We start from the raw sequence: 16,466 nt of genomic DNA on the forward strand, positions 1-16,466 counted from the left end.
ACGTCAAAATCAGTGCGGATTTCGAAGAGGGAGAAGGTGCACTGACCAGGTCTTCACTCTTTGCCTTATTCTCCAACAGTGCGAGTGCTGCAATATCCCCATAAGTATCATATTCCTTGATTTTGTGGCTGATTTCGACTCTGTAACCCGCAAAAACCTTTGGCGAATCATGTTGGAAGATGGTATACCGGTTGAATTCATAGACTTGTTGATGGCCTACTACGAGCATTTCAAATCGACATTAAGAGTGCTGGGCGAAGAAACTTAATCCTTCAATGTTGAAAGTGGTGTAAAACAGGGGTGCATATTGTCCCCTGTTTTGTTCAACTACTGTATAAACTGGATTCTAGAAAGAGTTTTGGTGGTGTTATTATGGGATTGGGCATTAACGTGTCTGACCTGGACTACGCAGATGACATCGACGCTATTGCTGCTGATCCAGTAACTGCCCAAGCAATGTTAAATGAAGTAGAACATTTCTCTCACCTACTGGGTATGAAGATCAGCATGACTAAAACTAAAGTCATAGACCTAAATATACAGTCGAATTATCAGCTTGTGCTTTACGGACAAAAATTGGAAAAAGTCGACAGCTTCACCTATTTTGGCTCAATAATAGACCCTCGTGGAGGCTGTGACCTTAGCGTACAGAACAGAATCAACAAAGCCCAAGCCATCTTCTCACAACTCTGCCGCCATTTGTGGATCCAGCAGGAGATCAGCATGAAGACAAAAATTTCTGTTTATAAAACAGCTGTTAGATCTGTTCTCTTCTATGCAGTCGAAACTTGGCCACTGAAGGCGATTCATCTCCATGATTTGTCTTTGACCACCGCTGTCTACGAAAAATCCTGAGGATTCTATACTCCAACAGAATCTCAAATGTCTATGTGTGCCACCGCTGCTGTAACATCGAACCTACCGCCATAATTGTCAAACAGCGAAGACTGCGTTGGCTTGGCCATGTCCTTAGAAGACCCAATGACCGCATCATAAAGCAAGTGCTTCTAGCTGCCCCGTCGCTAGATTGGCGCAGGCGACCTGGCGGTCAATTTAAGAATTGATGGACAACTGCCATAAACGACCTCGACCCCATTGGCGGATTTTGAAAGTTTGGCAGAAAGTGGGAGAGCTGCTGGCTCCGGTTTGCTGAAGAGCTGGCGCAAGATTGCGACAAATGGGAGTCAATTGTGTTCGTAGTCATCTAGATGACAGGTGAGGCGTCCGTGTCTGGTCCCGTAACAAGTACAAGTACTTGGTTCACTTTTTGAGATATATGGATCCATAGAAATAATAATAAATTAGCTGTTTCAATATTTTGTGAACCACCAAATAATAATTGTTATTTTTCTTGTTGTTCAGATTATACCACTTCTGACACCATGTAATCTTTTCGTTGCCAGGTATTAAGTTGGGCAATTTAATATGAAACCCAGGTCACAACCTGTAAACAAAAACACATATAAGAAAAGGGAAACACTTAATACTAGAGAATGTCACACAATTCAAGTTAAAAAGGGAGTAATTATTTCTTTAGTAGATAGGGTATAAAACTATTCTTGCCAGAATATCCATATTAGGAAATTATTTTTGTTAAAGACATTTTAATCAGAAATGCATGTCCCAAAAAAAGGACAGCTCAAACAATAGATAAAAGAAAAATATTTTAGTGAGCATTTTGTAAATTGAAGAAAATTGGTTACTAAAGAGAGTATCCTTAAGAGAATTAGAATAAATAAATGTAAATGTGAATATAAATTAAATCCAATTTATAATGGTTTAATAAAAAAAAATGCTAAAAGTATGTTTACTTTTATCAGATATCAAGATATCAACGAGCTTATGCCAGATTACTAAACCAAAAGATTCATTCAATTTATCATACACAATCGTTGCAGTTTGTAACAAACCTCCAGTTTGTTTTAATTATTTTAACCTAGGGCATACATAAGAATTTTAAATAAAAAGTAGTGTTTGTATTTGCTAGAATCATCAGAAAATTAATTCAGACATACGAGTACGCGTAAAACAGTATATAGCAGACATCCTGCCTTCTGGCTTGTGTATTTTTACTGGATTTGATTTTGTTTAAATGTGAGTTTCCTTTTGCCTTTCTTTTTTTTGTTGTGTTTATTTTTTCTTTTGTTTTCATGTGTTGTTTTGTTATTTCTTTTGTTCTTCTGTTTTTCCATGTTGATAAAAGCTTCTGGATTTGAAGCCAAGATGTTCCCACTTGAGTAATTTTTTCTATTATTTTTTTTTATTTCTCTAGTGTCTTAAAAAATTCCACCCATTTTATAGATTTTCTTTTCAATTGTAAATACAAAGGTACTAGCCTAAGAAATTATCTTTAAATGTTAATTTTCCTGTATTTTCATAGATTTTAATCCGCCGTGCAAAAAGTGGGGTGGCAAAGTACCAATTCTGCTAGGCAGTTTTCAAATTTGTTTGCAAATTTTGTCTGAAAATACCATTTTTACATATAAAAATAATTTTTGGTCAAAGAAAAGCTGTTAAAACACAAGTTGTGCTCCGCCCTGCAAAAAGTGGGGTAGCATAGTAGCAATATTACTTGGCAGTCGTCATGGCCTAGTAAAATTTGTTGTCAGATTTTGTCTGAAAATACCAGTGCTTCAACTATCCCCGAATTTAGGAGATTTCCCCAAAATCTGTCTTCTTGAAAAAAAAAATCGATTTCCCAAAAATACCCTTTCGTTCAGGGTTGCCACCCCTAGTAATTTATCACTAGTTATAATCCATCCCTAGTAACTATCATTTTCACTTAACTTAGATTGAAAGATTTTTCTAAAATGAAAAAGGGAAAGCAGGGTACCTATACAAAGAGGGGGGAGGGGATTTCGTGATAGATTTGGAGATATTTTCATTATTGAGCTATAAACTAGATGAAAATACCACTCGAGACTTTTTTTATGCTCTTTAACTCAGAAATTAAATGGACCCTTTAAGATGATACCCTTCTCTCCTATTTTCTGCAATTTAGTTTGAGTCTTATTTTTTCACTATAGGTTTTGGGCATAATATATTAATAGTAAATACATAATAATTGAATGCGTGATAGATTAAAGGGTAATTATGTATTATACTGCCAACACTCAAGTTTACGCTGTGTAAAACTCCAGAACAAACCGATATCTGTCTATATTCAGAAATAATTAGCTTAAGCTCAGTGAAAAACAAGTGATGGGTGATATATTACATTGGAATTATATAAATTGGGCTATATATTTGCACATTAGGGGGTGGGGGGAGGGTTAGGTTAGTGTAGGTCAGGTCATCCCCACCCCACCACAAACCAATACTCTAAAAAAGAGGAACTACAAAACAAAAATAGTTGTTATCGTTTTCAATATTCTTTTTTTTTACCAGTTGATGTATCTCTTCTGAAATATCTCTTCTCACAAGATGTATGTATCTCTTCTCTTCTGCAAGAAGAGATGCACCTCTTCATGATGCTGCTTTTTAAAACTTGTTCAAACTAAAATCTCATTGAGTTTCAATGTCGCTAAGAGGAAATTTCCTTTTTAAGTCGTTGTTATCCTTCGTCCTTGTGGACAAGTTTTTACTTACTCTACTTCTCTTCAACTGAAAGCGAATATTTGTCCAAATCTTGCCCAAATAGCCAAATTCTCTCAAAACTATTTATTTTTTAGTTGAAAGAATCTTAGAAGGACTGGTAGCTATCAAGGTGTACATACAATTAAAGCAGGCAATGGGAAAGCTGGAACGTGGAAGATTAGTAGTCTAAAACAGCCACACTACAGTTTAGCAGCAATTGTCTGTTTATTTTGGGGATTAGATTAGGGCAAAGCTAATATCACCACTTCATAATGTATGTGACTGTTAGGCTGCCAATCAATATTGTTCCCCCAGAACATCAAATGGTGCTCTTTATAGTTGTGGTATAGTGATCAATGTGTATCAAGCATGAAGTGGGGTATGCATTATTTTTATCATACCAATAGCATTGGACTGTACAACTCCATCCGTAAAGTATCAGCAGTAAGCTATAGCCTATACAGTATACTTCAGACTGAATACTATACTCCTCTAGCAGTATTAGAGTAATGTGATAAAGTACGTTTTGATAAAATGGTACATATAAAAATATGGGGTATGATATTTATGGCTAGTATATAGCTTGCCACTGAATTAGATTACGTTGTTAATTTTGATTCAGAAAACTATTGATATTTATAACTGCAAGCTGTACTAAGTTACATTTGTTACTTTTCTGCAAATTTTACACATAAAAATACTTTTTGCTCAAAGCAAGGCTGTCAAAATACAAGTTGTGCTGCTAAATTGTCGGGAGCTTTTAGAATTCTGCTACTGGCAGCTTTGGAACTTTTTGCACGCCTGATTATAATGTCACTCATTTTTTACCTAGGAGCTCTAACTCAGCTTAAATTTTGCCCCTGAGCATAAGTTGGTCAACCTGCCTGAGACCATAGGCGGGTGTGCCTTGTTTGCCGGTCATTCCAGGCAATCTAACGGTCCTGTGTCAATTTTAAATTTTTAGTCAACCTGCCTGAGACTCTAGGCGGGCATGCCCGCAACTACTTGATTTTAATTATGCCAGACATTAATTAAAATCCATTAGTTGCGGGCATCAAATCAAACTGCTCCTCCTCTGGCAACTGGAAGGCACCCGTCACCGAGGAAAACCAAAGAACACGCTCCGTAGGACATATGCACGTGACAGAAGAGCCCTCCATACGAGTCTCATCCCAGTGTGGGAAGACATATAAGCAGCAGCTCACATGAGGGAAGATTGGAGGCTACTCACCGACGCCCTGTGTCCCTCCGGAGGCACTGGAGGAACTAAGGTCTAAGGTAGTTGCGGGCATCAAGCAATGGTTTAATTGTAGAAAAAGCCAAGACAGATAGTCCGAGTGAGTGACAGATAAATCTGGCGTAAGCCCTTTTTAGGATGGTATAAAAATGATGTCATTTCACTTGCTGATAGATAAGTCTATCATCCATCCGTTCATACACCATTCCTAGGGCAAAAATAAGGTAGATAGTCTTAGAAATCTTCAACAAGTAACTTTAAAAATAAATGAAAATTTCTCTATTCATTTTATTGGCTGAGAATATCGTTCGGTTGTTCTCTCTTTCTGCCTGTTCAATCCTGATAAATAGAGCGGGTAAGAATCTAAGTGTAGCATATGGCAAAATTTTGGCCAATAAAGGTAGATTTAATTGAAAGGGTCTGTGTAGTTTATACCAGAGTTTTAGTTCTCCATTTATTATTTTCCTTTGCGGCACTATCCATTTTTTCCGAAAAAATATTGTTGTACCCTACGAATGGTATACTTCAGGTATCGTAAATTTTTGCTTCGTTTACCAAGATGGTACCGAAATAGTGAATTAAAGGATAGGTTTTGACCTTGTTGATATACCGTCTTAGATAAATGGTCTTAAACTGAAATTACCGTAAATCGCTAGATTTTAGATTGTTTAACATAGATTGTAGATAGACTATATTTTCTTTGCTGTGAACGTAGGTTGACCTGAGTACAGCTCTTATAAAATGCCACTGCGTTTTTTTTTTTTTTTTTTTTTTTTTTTTTTTTTTTTTTTCATGGATCAGGGATAATAGAAGTTGACTGTCCTTAGGTTTTTTGTTTGAATAGAATAGATAGGGAAGCTTTGAATAGGATGGAGTGGAGGAGGAGAATACGTAGCCTCTGGTTCCTACACAAGGCTTCTTGGAGATTATTCAAAATTAGTCAGTAGTGACTATTCATCGGCGAGTTTTTGAGGAAGAGGGTCATAAAGTTATTTTCATGAGCTCATGTAGCCTGAAAAGATTTGTACTAGTATAAACAAGAAAGGGGAAGTTTTGACTGCCCAATTCTTTGGAATTCATGGAACCCCTTCTATGTGCAAAAGTAATAATCTTGCTGAAACTTCTGAAGCATAGTTGCGTGCATATCCAGAATTTTTCTTCGCCATCAATATATGTTGACTGTAACTGCTACTGCTATTATTACTGTTATTGAATTTGATCTGAACAGTTTAAGGGCCTCCAGGTTTTCAAAAAGGCGTATCAACTATGTCTCAGTAATGGCTAAGGTTGTTAGGTTGAAAATTGCAGGGAATGTTGCAGGAGGATCTTGAAGTATTATAGATCCTCCCGTATATATATATATATATATATATATATATATATATATATATATATATATATATATATATATATATATATATATATATATATATATATATATATATATATATATATATATATATATATATATATATATATATATATATATATATATATATATATATATATATATATATATATATATATATATATATATATATATATATATATATATATATATATATATATATATATATATATATATATATATATATATCTGTATATATATACATTGATAATTAACATAAAGCAATGATCCTTATAATGAGGGTGGCTAATACAAAGGAGGAGACCAAGGGGAGGGTGTATCAAGGGGACGTCATAAAGAAAGATTTAAAGGAAATGGGAACTTCGTGCGCGGGTGTAAAGAGGGAGGCTTTGAAAATATTGGGATGGAGGAGGAGCGTGCGTAGTTGTGTTGGCCTCAGGCGGCTTGGTGCTGTGGTGAGTTGTTAGTAGTAGTAGTAGTGGCGATATGGACGAATCCAGTGTACGCCGGTCAATGATGATAGGGACGCGGGATATTTGCTTCATCCCATTGTGTGGGCCAAGGTCTTACTGAAGCCTTATGTTTGAGAATCATGAATTTTTTTTTTCTGTTTATGACCCTGTTTTGAATTTTTCCTTCCTGAAGTTAGTTGATTAAGTTTCTTGCTTATAGTTTTTTAAGTTATTTTGCTGTTTTTACTTTCTTTTATTTTTCTGTACTCCATATCGTTGTTTTTGCTTTTGTGGGTAATAAATTTATATTATATTAAATTGGTTTCCGATATTTCAGGGTTTGTTTGGAATGGCTGCTGTTATATATATTTGTTGTTTTCAATTCATGAGGTATATTGCTAAACCCACTTTTGGAGAAGATGGACAATTATTTGATGCTGGCGTGGATCTCAATATGCGCAGCGGAGTTGGAGAGTAAGTATGCAGCCCTATTTTGTCTACTTTTTCAATAAACTCAAAATTTTTATGGCATTTCTTACTTTAGTTGTTCTGTGCCATTAATATTAAATGAGAGCACATCAACAAGAATATGAAAAGGATGTCGCATTAAAGAGAATTAGAACGAATAAAAGAAAGACAAGCAAATGAACATCAACATTAACAACGACATAAACAATAATAACAATAGTCTATTAAGTCTATTAAAAAAAAGAGAAGAAAAAATTAGTCATTCATTTAGGATTAAAACAAGAATGTTTTGACCGTGGGTGGCCTGTGCTTTTCTATTCATGTTTTTCAAAGTTTTGACGCTGTGATTTTGAATCTTCAATCCTATATTTATTGAAAGATTATTGAAAGAAGTCAGCATTTTTCCTATCCATTAGGGTTTGGAGTAAGTTGAAAGCAAAGCATGATAGAACCAATAACATTAAGGTGATTGTAATCAATATACTGTTGATTTTATATTTTACCGATTTTTCCTTAAAAGCAATTTTTGATTGTGCTTTATACTTACTCCCACCTTACTCCCATACATTTGGAAGTTGGGAGGCTAAAATCAGCAATCGTTACGATTGTCCAAAAGGCGGGAATAACGTGTTTGTAGCTGTTTTTTTTTTTTTTACAAATATTCTACAAAAATTGTGTTAATTTTTTTTTAACAAATCGATCTCTTACAAATCGCACATTTACCATAGATTGCGTTTTTGGCTGTTTTCCTTGTTATTTCTCTTTAATGTTTACCTTATTTTTACTCTTTAATTTTTACCTAAATTTTACCTGAATACCGGATTTGGAATTCCTTACCCTTGATTCTTAAAGGCTTTGTTTGTTTTTCGTGTTTCGTATCCATAGGTCAAAGGAAGCAAATCTCTATCAGTCATAGTAAATGTCTTCCAAAAAGGCCTAACTTACAAGATTTGAGGCAGTATGACAGCGTTGAAAAGACTAGTGAACTGAAAACTGGTAAAGCGGAGTTTTTCAAGAACATTTGAAGCACAGTAGATGTTTTGTTTCTAAGAATAATGCCAAATTTAAGGTGTTACGTCGAAAATGCGGTTTATAGTCGTATATGGGGGGGGGGGATGTGGCGAATCAAGTATATAACTATAAATTTATAGTTCTTCCGATATACCAAAGACCACACAGTGTCTACAGAATTCCTTGTTCGTGTGGTCTTTGGTGTATGGGAAGAACTGATCAGCGACTCACGTATAGACTAACTCAGCTCTCTAGTTCAATTAATAATACATTTAAAAAGCGGAAAAAACAGAAAATTTTGACCCTGCCGATGCAGGGCATATTTTTGAGAACCCAGGCCATACTATTTTGTTTAATCAAGCTAGCCTAATTTCGCATGACAAAGGTATTGTCCAGCACTATAGAGAAGCTGTTGAAATTTATAAATACCAACATTTAGGTCTAGCTTTGAACAGGGATTCAGGTGATTTAAGAAGAAATGAATCGTATTTCGGTTTTCTCAAAAGAGAAGCCGCTACTTTAAAAGTCCCAGATATAAACCTTGTAACACTTTCCAAATCACTTAATCAGACACGTCAACAACCCTTTAAGTCTCAAAGGGTGTCTGCGAGGAATACAATTATTAAAATCAGGAGTCAGATAACATAGCTCTCAAACTCATTCAATGCTGTTTCGTTTTGATTTGAGTGAATGAATGTTTTTCTTTTAATTCCCAGTTATTCGCTAGTATCCGTCGATGGCGGTTCAATTTTGAATTTCTTTGCAAATCACGGATATTGGTGAATGACTCACTTCTATTGTTGTTAGGTATTTGGTTTTAATTCTTAAATATTTTTGGCTTTTATTGATTTTTATTCATCTTTTAATTTTTTTGTTTTTTTTCATTTATTTTTTTCACATTTACATTGACTTTCTGCGTTTTATTTGTTGTTTTGTTCTTCGGTACTCGCTTCGATTATACTTTTTCGTTTCGTGCTGAAGAAGAGAGGCGTTTGTCCCCTCCTTTGTTGTGTTTTTTTCAGCATTTTCATTTGGTCTTTAAAAAACCCATTTTTGCTCGTTTTCCTTTCTTTATGATCTGTTTTCACTTTCTAATAAATGGACTTATTCCCATTTAAACGTTTATTTTTCGTTAAGAAATGTAGTATATGATAAATAATTGTGAAATATAAGTATGTGATAAATAATTGTCTCGTTGATTAAGAAGAACAACTTTCAGTCCTTCTGAATTGAATTCGAGGTTGAATTATTGTAAGACTATGTGTTTTCTATTCTGTCTAAAGTCATTCATTTCGAATCCAATTAACTAAAAATTATTTTGAGAATTTATGCAGAGGCAGTTTTAGGACTATCGGTTATAATCGTTTTGTAATACTTTTAATTGTATTTTTATTAAAATTAAGTAGAGGGTGCAGTTAATAAATAAAAATAAATTAATAATTAACTACAAAAATAAATACAAATTAAAAATAAAAAATAGTTGAATAATTACAGTTAATTTAATTAGTAACAACTAGATAATTTAAATATAAAAGAAAAAATTATTAAAATATAACTCATTAATTAATTAATAAATTGAAAGTCATTTTGTTAATAAATGAGAATTTTGTTAAAATTTGGCCTACAAGATTTTGTGGATGACAGGGGGGGGGGGGTGCTAATCAAGATTTCTCCCCTGGCGTAAGATAGACCAGGACCGCTACTGAATTTATGCTGCCCAGATTTTTTATAATTCGTTTTGTATAAAAGGAAAAAATAATATGATATTCGAATGATCTGGGTCTTAAATGTGCTTAAAATTCTAAATTCTAGTTTGAAAAATAATTTTTAAAATTGCAATTTTCTTTTAAAAGATTTCTTTAAACTTGAGTAGTTTAAGTAGTGGGAAAAATAAAAACATTTGGGGAGATTTTCCAATCTTTCCAAAAAAAAAATTTGACACAAATTGTTTCTAGTTATTAGTTCTGAAGTTAATAATGTTTATACATGGAGAATTTGAAAGCACTACGCACAAACAGAATTCCTATATTATGTTGACTCCAAATAAGTGAAATTTATGAACTTTAAAAGAGCCCGCCAAAAGTTATTGCTATTGTAACTGCTGCCAATAACTCACTGTAGCGCGTAACGGCCTTAGGCCAGCACAGCTGCGTACGCTCCTCCTCCGTCCCAATCTATTCAAAGTCTCCCTCTTTAAATCCTCCCAACAAGTTCCAATATCCCTTGAATCTTTCCTTACGGCCTCCTCTTACCCCATTGGAGACGGTCTAATTTTCGTTTGGTCCTAGATGTTAGGCTAACAAGAGTGATCGTTGGCAGTCTTTCATCCTTCATTCACAGAACGTGTCCTTGCCATCTCAACCTTTTTGTCATTGTAGAACTAGAAAGTGGGATTGAATGACAATTTTTGTACAGCTTAATGTCTGAAATCTTGTTAGTCAGACCAATACAAACCGTAGACAATTTCTCTGGAAAATGTTTAACAAATTCTGCTCTGTCTCTCGAAGTGCCCATGCTTCAGAACCGTACTTGACCACTGTAGCCTCCAATATTCTGTTCCTGGTTCGCAGACTTATTTTTCTATTCTTCTAAACTTCTTTCAACAGTGAAAAAACTGCCTGGGCATTGGCTTTTTAACATCTTCACTGTGCCTCAGAATAATCTCAGTCTAGAAGAGTTTTACTTTCTCATTTGGTTCTGTGCTCTCTCATAGCCTTTGCTATGCTCCTTAAAACGAAGTCCTACAAAAATGGACCTGCACCATCTCTAAGTCCAGATGATCTATGTCATCTCTAAATCCAAATATTATTATCGTACTAAGTAATTTTCCTTCCTACAGAAACCAAGCTAATGCCTGTATAATTACCAAACTCCCTCTTATCAACTTTTTTATAGAGAGGTATAGTTAAAGTTATCTTAAAATTGCTAGGTGCTTCCCCTTTTCACTGTTCATATTCATAATTTTCAGTAATTTATCTCTAACTTCCAAACCCTCTTATTGAAAAAACTCAGTTACCACACTTTCAGCACCTGGGACATTACTATTTTTTTATTCATTTTAGTACTTTGACAAAATAGATCTTCCTTCACTTCCAAAGTGTCACAAACTTTTTCATTCATTCCTATGTCTTTTTCTGTAACTACATCATGGTTTAGCACGTGTTCAAAATCTTCTACTTATCTGTGTTTAACTCTGTCCTTATAACTAATTATAACCCTGTTCCTATCTTTAACTGGAACAAGTCCGAATAGACTGTTCCCTCTCAGTTTTTTAACGTGCTAATACAATATTTTACTATTATGCCGCCTGGCTTCATCTTCCAGATCTTCAGCAATTTTATACCTGGGCTCCATTGGTATTCCTCTGTTCCTGGAAAGTTGCTCTCAAATTCTCATTAGAATCTACCAACGTCATAAATTGCCGGAAGATAGTTACTCTTCATAAATTTTACTTTGGAGTAATCCTAAACACTACTAGATGGTGATGTTTACTTTTAACATCAATAACAGCACTCCTATATACCCTAGTATCTTGTGTCGATCCTGCCAGTCTTTGGTTTACAGTAACATAATCAATAAGGTTTTACCATCATGTGAATACCATGTTAACGATATGGGCTATTTTGTGACAAAATAGTATATTGGTTATAATTAGATTGTTATACCTACCAAATTCCAGTTGTCTATAATCTGTACCTTTTTTTTTTCTTACACCAAATGTACCTAGGCTAGGATAACATCTATCCTTATGTGCCTGAGTAAATACATTTTATATAACCTAATTTCTAATTTCCTACCGCTGGATTATGAGTTTCTGAAACTTTCATAAGTCCAGTTCAAAGCGTCTGAATTCGTCAGTCAAAAGGTCTATACGATAGTTGTGTTTTAACGTTGTTACATTCGAAATTGCTATTTTATACATCAGTCATTGAAATTATTATGCCCTCGGAAAAAAACAATGGTCCCAGAACCACTGTAGAACGGGGACGAGCAAATCATCTCACGTCTGCATGAAGGGCTTAAGCTGGCTAAGAAATCCCAAGACCTCCAGTATGAATAGAGGCTTTGTGCAATCCTGGGGCCATCTTGGTCCCAACACGGTTCTCCTTTCTTGGCGCTGCTTTCTTATCGACAAGGCCCACAAAAAGACACAAAACTAGATAGATTTTCTATCAATCAAAATCCAGTGCAAAGGCTATGTCGTTGACTAGACTATAATTTTTTTTTCGAGGGGCCCCACTCCTCAGGGTCACCCTGTAGTGCTGTTTCTAGTCACGGTCCTGGTTATCCATTGTAAAAGGTTCACCTTGACCTCATTTAGAAAATACCAATTAAAACCCAATTTTTGAATCGTGTTTTTAATCGATTTTTTTAATTTGATCCGATCTTGATGAAAATCCCATCATCAAATTTTGGATGCCCAAAAATCACCTAACAGAATTTTCAAGCCTTTAACTGCGAAAAAGTGAAATCTTTCATTTAGTGTAGAGTGGCTCTATTTGTTTGCTTTTGTTTATGTAGTATTCGATTGTAATTTTATTGTTTACTGTTTTAATTAATTTGCTTAAGACCAAAAAAAAATCTCTTCGTAATCATTATAATAACTAAAAATAACTTGGTTAAAGAAACAAAAATAAATACTGGACAGGACTGGACAGGTGGGGTGTTAGAAGCTACCCCAACATGGATAAACTAAAATAAACACACAAACCGAAAAAATTTATTATATTTAGATGTTCGATCAATATTGCTTTGTAAAAATCTTTTATATTTCCTTCTTTAATTTCAGCTGAGATTTCCGGGATAAATCGATTAGGAGTTTCATCATTCAACTTATATGTATTTGAAATTAATAGTATTTTATACTTAATTGAAAATCTAGATTTTTCACAATTAATAAATAGAATTCGGTCTGTTCTAGAACGTCTAGAGCCGAAGAAGAGCTTAGAATTAACAGAGATTTTCAAGAAAGAAGATACTAGGATTTTATATTTGAAAATGCCATATCCAGGTCTCCCACTGGGTTCATAATTATGAAAAAAGTTCATATTTTTAACCTAGGTTCATAAATGGTTCATAATTTAGAAAAAAAGGTTCATAAAGTTCATATTTTTCTTGTCATCAGCTGGAAAGCACTTGCAGTTGCTGTCTTTTTCCTTATAAAAGACAAGCGAAGCAAATGCATGTGCAAGAGTTTTATTTAAAACATTTCAAACTGTAACACTCAGCATGTTTTGTGCACATACATTTCCTTCTGTTCAAAAAGACATTGTTATATCTAACTTTGTTTCTATATTGCCCCTATATCCTCTTGTACTAAGCTATCTTTTAGTCTTTTCCTTTTTCTGGCTTGAGTCTTTGCTACCTTCATAGAGTCTTCTAGTAGTAATATTCCTAAATAGTTGATTTAAGCTTATGAGCTGTAACATAACTTCTTGGCAGAATCTCAAGCTTCCTCCACATCATTTCCTGAAACATGTACGAAGTCGATGGCTAACCCTCGTTGTTTCAGCTGAGAGACTTGATGAGCAATGGGATTCTCTCGATGAGTATTTCCTGAAATTCATCCCTAAGAAAAGATCAGAATTGATGAAGTCTAGTGAATACCGAGAGATAACTAGCAATCTCCAGTGTACCACAACCAAAGCGTTAGTCCTTTTTGTCATATCTTTCGGAAAGCTATTTACTCAGTTCACAGAGTTGTTTCAATGTGAAGAACCACTTATCCACATTCTGTATGACGAAATGCGTCGACTAGCAATACTGACCGCCAGCCGTTTTGTCAAGCAAAGTGCTTTGACTGATATTCAGAAGGGAAAAAAACTTTGTCTCAGCTCTCCAATTCAAATGGGGATTTTCTTTCATCCGATAAAGTAGCATGCGGTGACGGCGTGGAAGAATGCCTGTCCAAGGTACAAAAAGTTGGTGCTCTGAACTTCAGAAGTAGTGCCAGAACTCCTTACCTGGCCGCTTGCCGCCATATTGAAGAGAAATCACTAGGTCTAAGTGCCTGCGGCTGGATGATTCGAATCCTGAGACAAGAACAAGCGACTTTGTGAAAATCATTGGATTTATGTCTTTCCGTGTGAATACTGAAGCTGCCATTGACAAATGGAACTTCCTCCAGCTTGAACCGAGTTTGCCTGAGAACATGACTTCAGCGAGGATTGATGTTTTATGGAACTCGGTTTTTAGTCTGAAAAACCATCAAGAACAGACAAAATATCCCCTTGTTTCAAAGATAGTAAAAGCAGCTCTCTGTATGTCGCATGGGAACGCTGACGTTGAATGGGATTTTTCCTGGTCAGGACGGATCATGACCGAGGAAAAATCATCGATGAAAGTCAAAATGCTCAATGCTAGACTGATAGTCTCTGATGCTCTAAAGAAGTTCGAGAACAGGCCTGAGATAGTCCCTATTACCAGAGAGCTGTTGATTTTGGGGCGAAATGCCAGAGTTATAAACTGTACCTGGAAGCTTAGCAATCTAGACAGGCTGAAGAGGAGTCCAAAAGGAAAGAAGAAGGCAAGAGAAGAAGAGGAAAAAAAGAGGATGTTATCTGAGAAGAAGACTATTGAACACCTGGAAAAAGATTTGATTGAGAAGAAGTCAGTTGAAAAGGAGAAGAGACAAGTAGCAGAAAGGCTTCTTCAAGAAGCTAATGACGAGCTGAAAAAAGCCATAGATGCCAAAGACTTTGTAGAAATAAGCCTCGCACAAAGTATGATCGAGGCTTTGAGTCGGAAGATGCGCGAAGAAGATGAGGCAGCCAGAGAGGTTGAGTGGATACAGAGCAGGGTAAACAAATGAAAGTCCTCCATAATTTCGTCATTTTTTGCCAACAAAAGGAACAAGTAGAGTGGACTATTTTGTACTATTGTATTTTGTACCTTTATACAAATTAAACGCATTTAACTGAACTCATGAAAAAAAAAAAAAGAAAAACAAGAAGAATATGTGCACCAATGATGAAAACACCAACTGCCACTTTTTGTGTCCACGGACAGTTTCTGAGGTGCACATATCGTTAATTTAGGTTCATAATAGGTTCATAAAAAATACAATCAAAAGTTCATAAAGTTCATATTTTTGTGGTCAAAAGTTCATAAAGTTCATATATTTCACAAAAAATCTAGCGGGAGGCCTGCATATCGTAATATTAACTTCTCTCATAAGTTTTGAATTTCATAAATTTAAGGAAAAACATATCATTTTTGTTTCTGATGTATTTTCAAGTGTTGATGGTCAATGTGAAAAGTTTCTGACTAATCTCACTGCTCTATGTTAAAGCACCTCTAGTGGCTCTATAGGCGTCCAGAAGGTAGACTATTAAAACGATCTGCCCTCAACAAGGAAAGATATGGAGAGAGCTGTCCAACAAATTTTTGGGGAAAATACGAGCATTGGTGAAGCCGCGAGACATTTTAACCTGAAAAGGCCAACACTGATATATCATTTGATAAGGTTTCAAACAGCTGGTCAGAAAAAATTTATTTATGAAGGAAACCTTAATGTAGAACAGGTTTTCAGTGAGGAAGAAGAAAGGTTGCTTGTGAGTTATGTCAAGGAAGCAGCCATGGTGCGGTATGGTCTTTCTTTAAACATTGTCAGGCAGTTAACTTTCCAGTATGCTGTTGCCAATAACAAAAATTATCCACCATCATGGAATGCCAATAAAATGGCTGATATACAATGGTTAATGGATTTCAGGACAATATTCTCCATAGAACTCCTATTAAGACACCCAGAGCCAACTAGTCTTGCCAGATCAACAGCTTTCAACAAAGAAACTGAAGCTTGTCTTTAATAATTACAAGAATGTTTTGAACCACTATGATTTTCAGCCGTCTGATATATGGAATGTTGATGAGACAGGTTTCTCAACTGTTCACACACCATCCAAGATATTTTCCCCTAAGGGAGTAAAGCAAATTGAAAGGGCTACGTATGGTAAAAGAGGCGCTAATATTACGAGGATAGCCGCCACAAATGCTGTTGGCATCAATATTCCACCTATGTTAATATTTCCTAGGGTCAATTTTAAAGATTTTATGTTGATAGGTGCAACACCAGGCCCTATAAAAGCAGCAAATCGGTTAGGGTGGTACAATTGAGAATTGTTTCTGGAGTTTCTGGAAGACTCCATTAAGCATGTCAAACCAACAGCTGCTACATCAGTGATTCTTGTGATGGACAACTGCGAGAGTCATGTGACCATACCAGTGATCACGTGGGCAAAATATCCTAAGATACATTGATTAAAATTTCATTCTCACACCAGTCATCACAAAATAGAGCCACTAGACAGGTCTATTTTTGAACCTTTTATAACGTGGCAGCAAATGATTGAAT

General features: G+C 35.2%; 1 protein-coding gene across 2 annotated transcripts in view; it reads left to right on the plus strand.

The window, feature by feature from the left end:
* The window catches only part of LOC148952403 (transmembrane protein 208), a 38,914-nt gene that overhangs the window by 12,681 nt on the left and 9,767 nt on the right, over positions 1-16,466 (plus strand). For both annotated transcript variants that reach the window (XM_089088951.1, XM_089088950.1), the window contains exon 3: positions 6,972-7,108. In XM_089088951.1, coding sequence (XP_088945077.1) covers positions 6,972-7,108 — 137 coding nt within the window. The remainder of the gene's footprint in view (positions 1-6,971; positions 7,109-16,466) is intronic.

Source organism: Artemia sp. Qi Xiang Cuo, chromosome 5 (genome assembly GCF_049724085.1).
Source record: "Artemia sp. Qi Xiang Cuo chromosome 5, ASM4972408v1, whole genome shotgun sequence".
In the NCBI taxonomy this organism is placed as follows: domain Eukaryota; kingdom Metazoa; phylum Arthropoda; class Branchiopoda; order Anostraca; family Artemiidae; genus Artemia; species Artemia sp. Qi Xiang Cuo.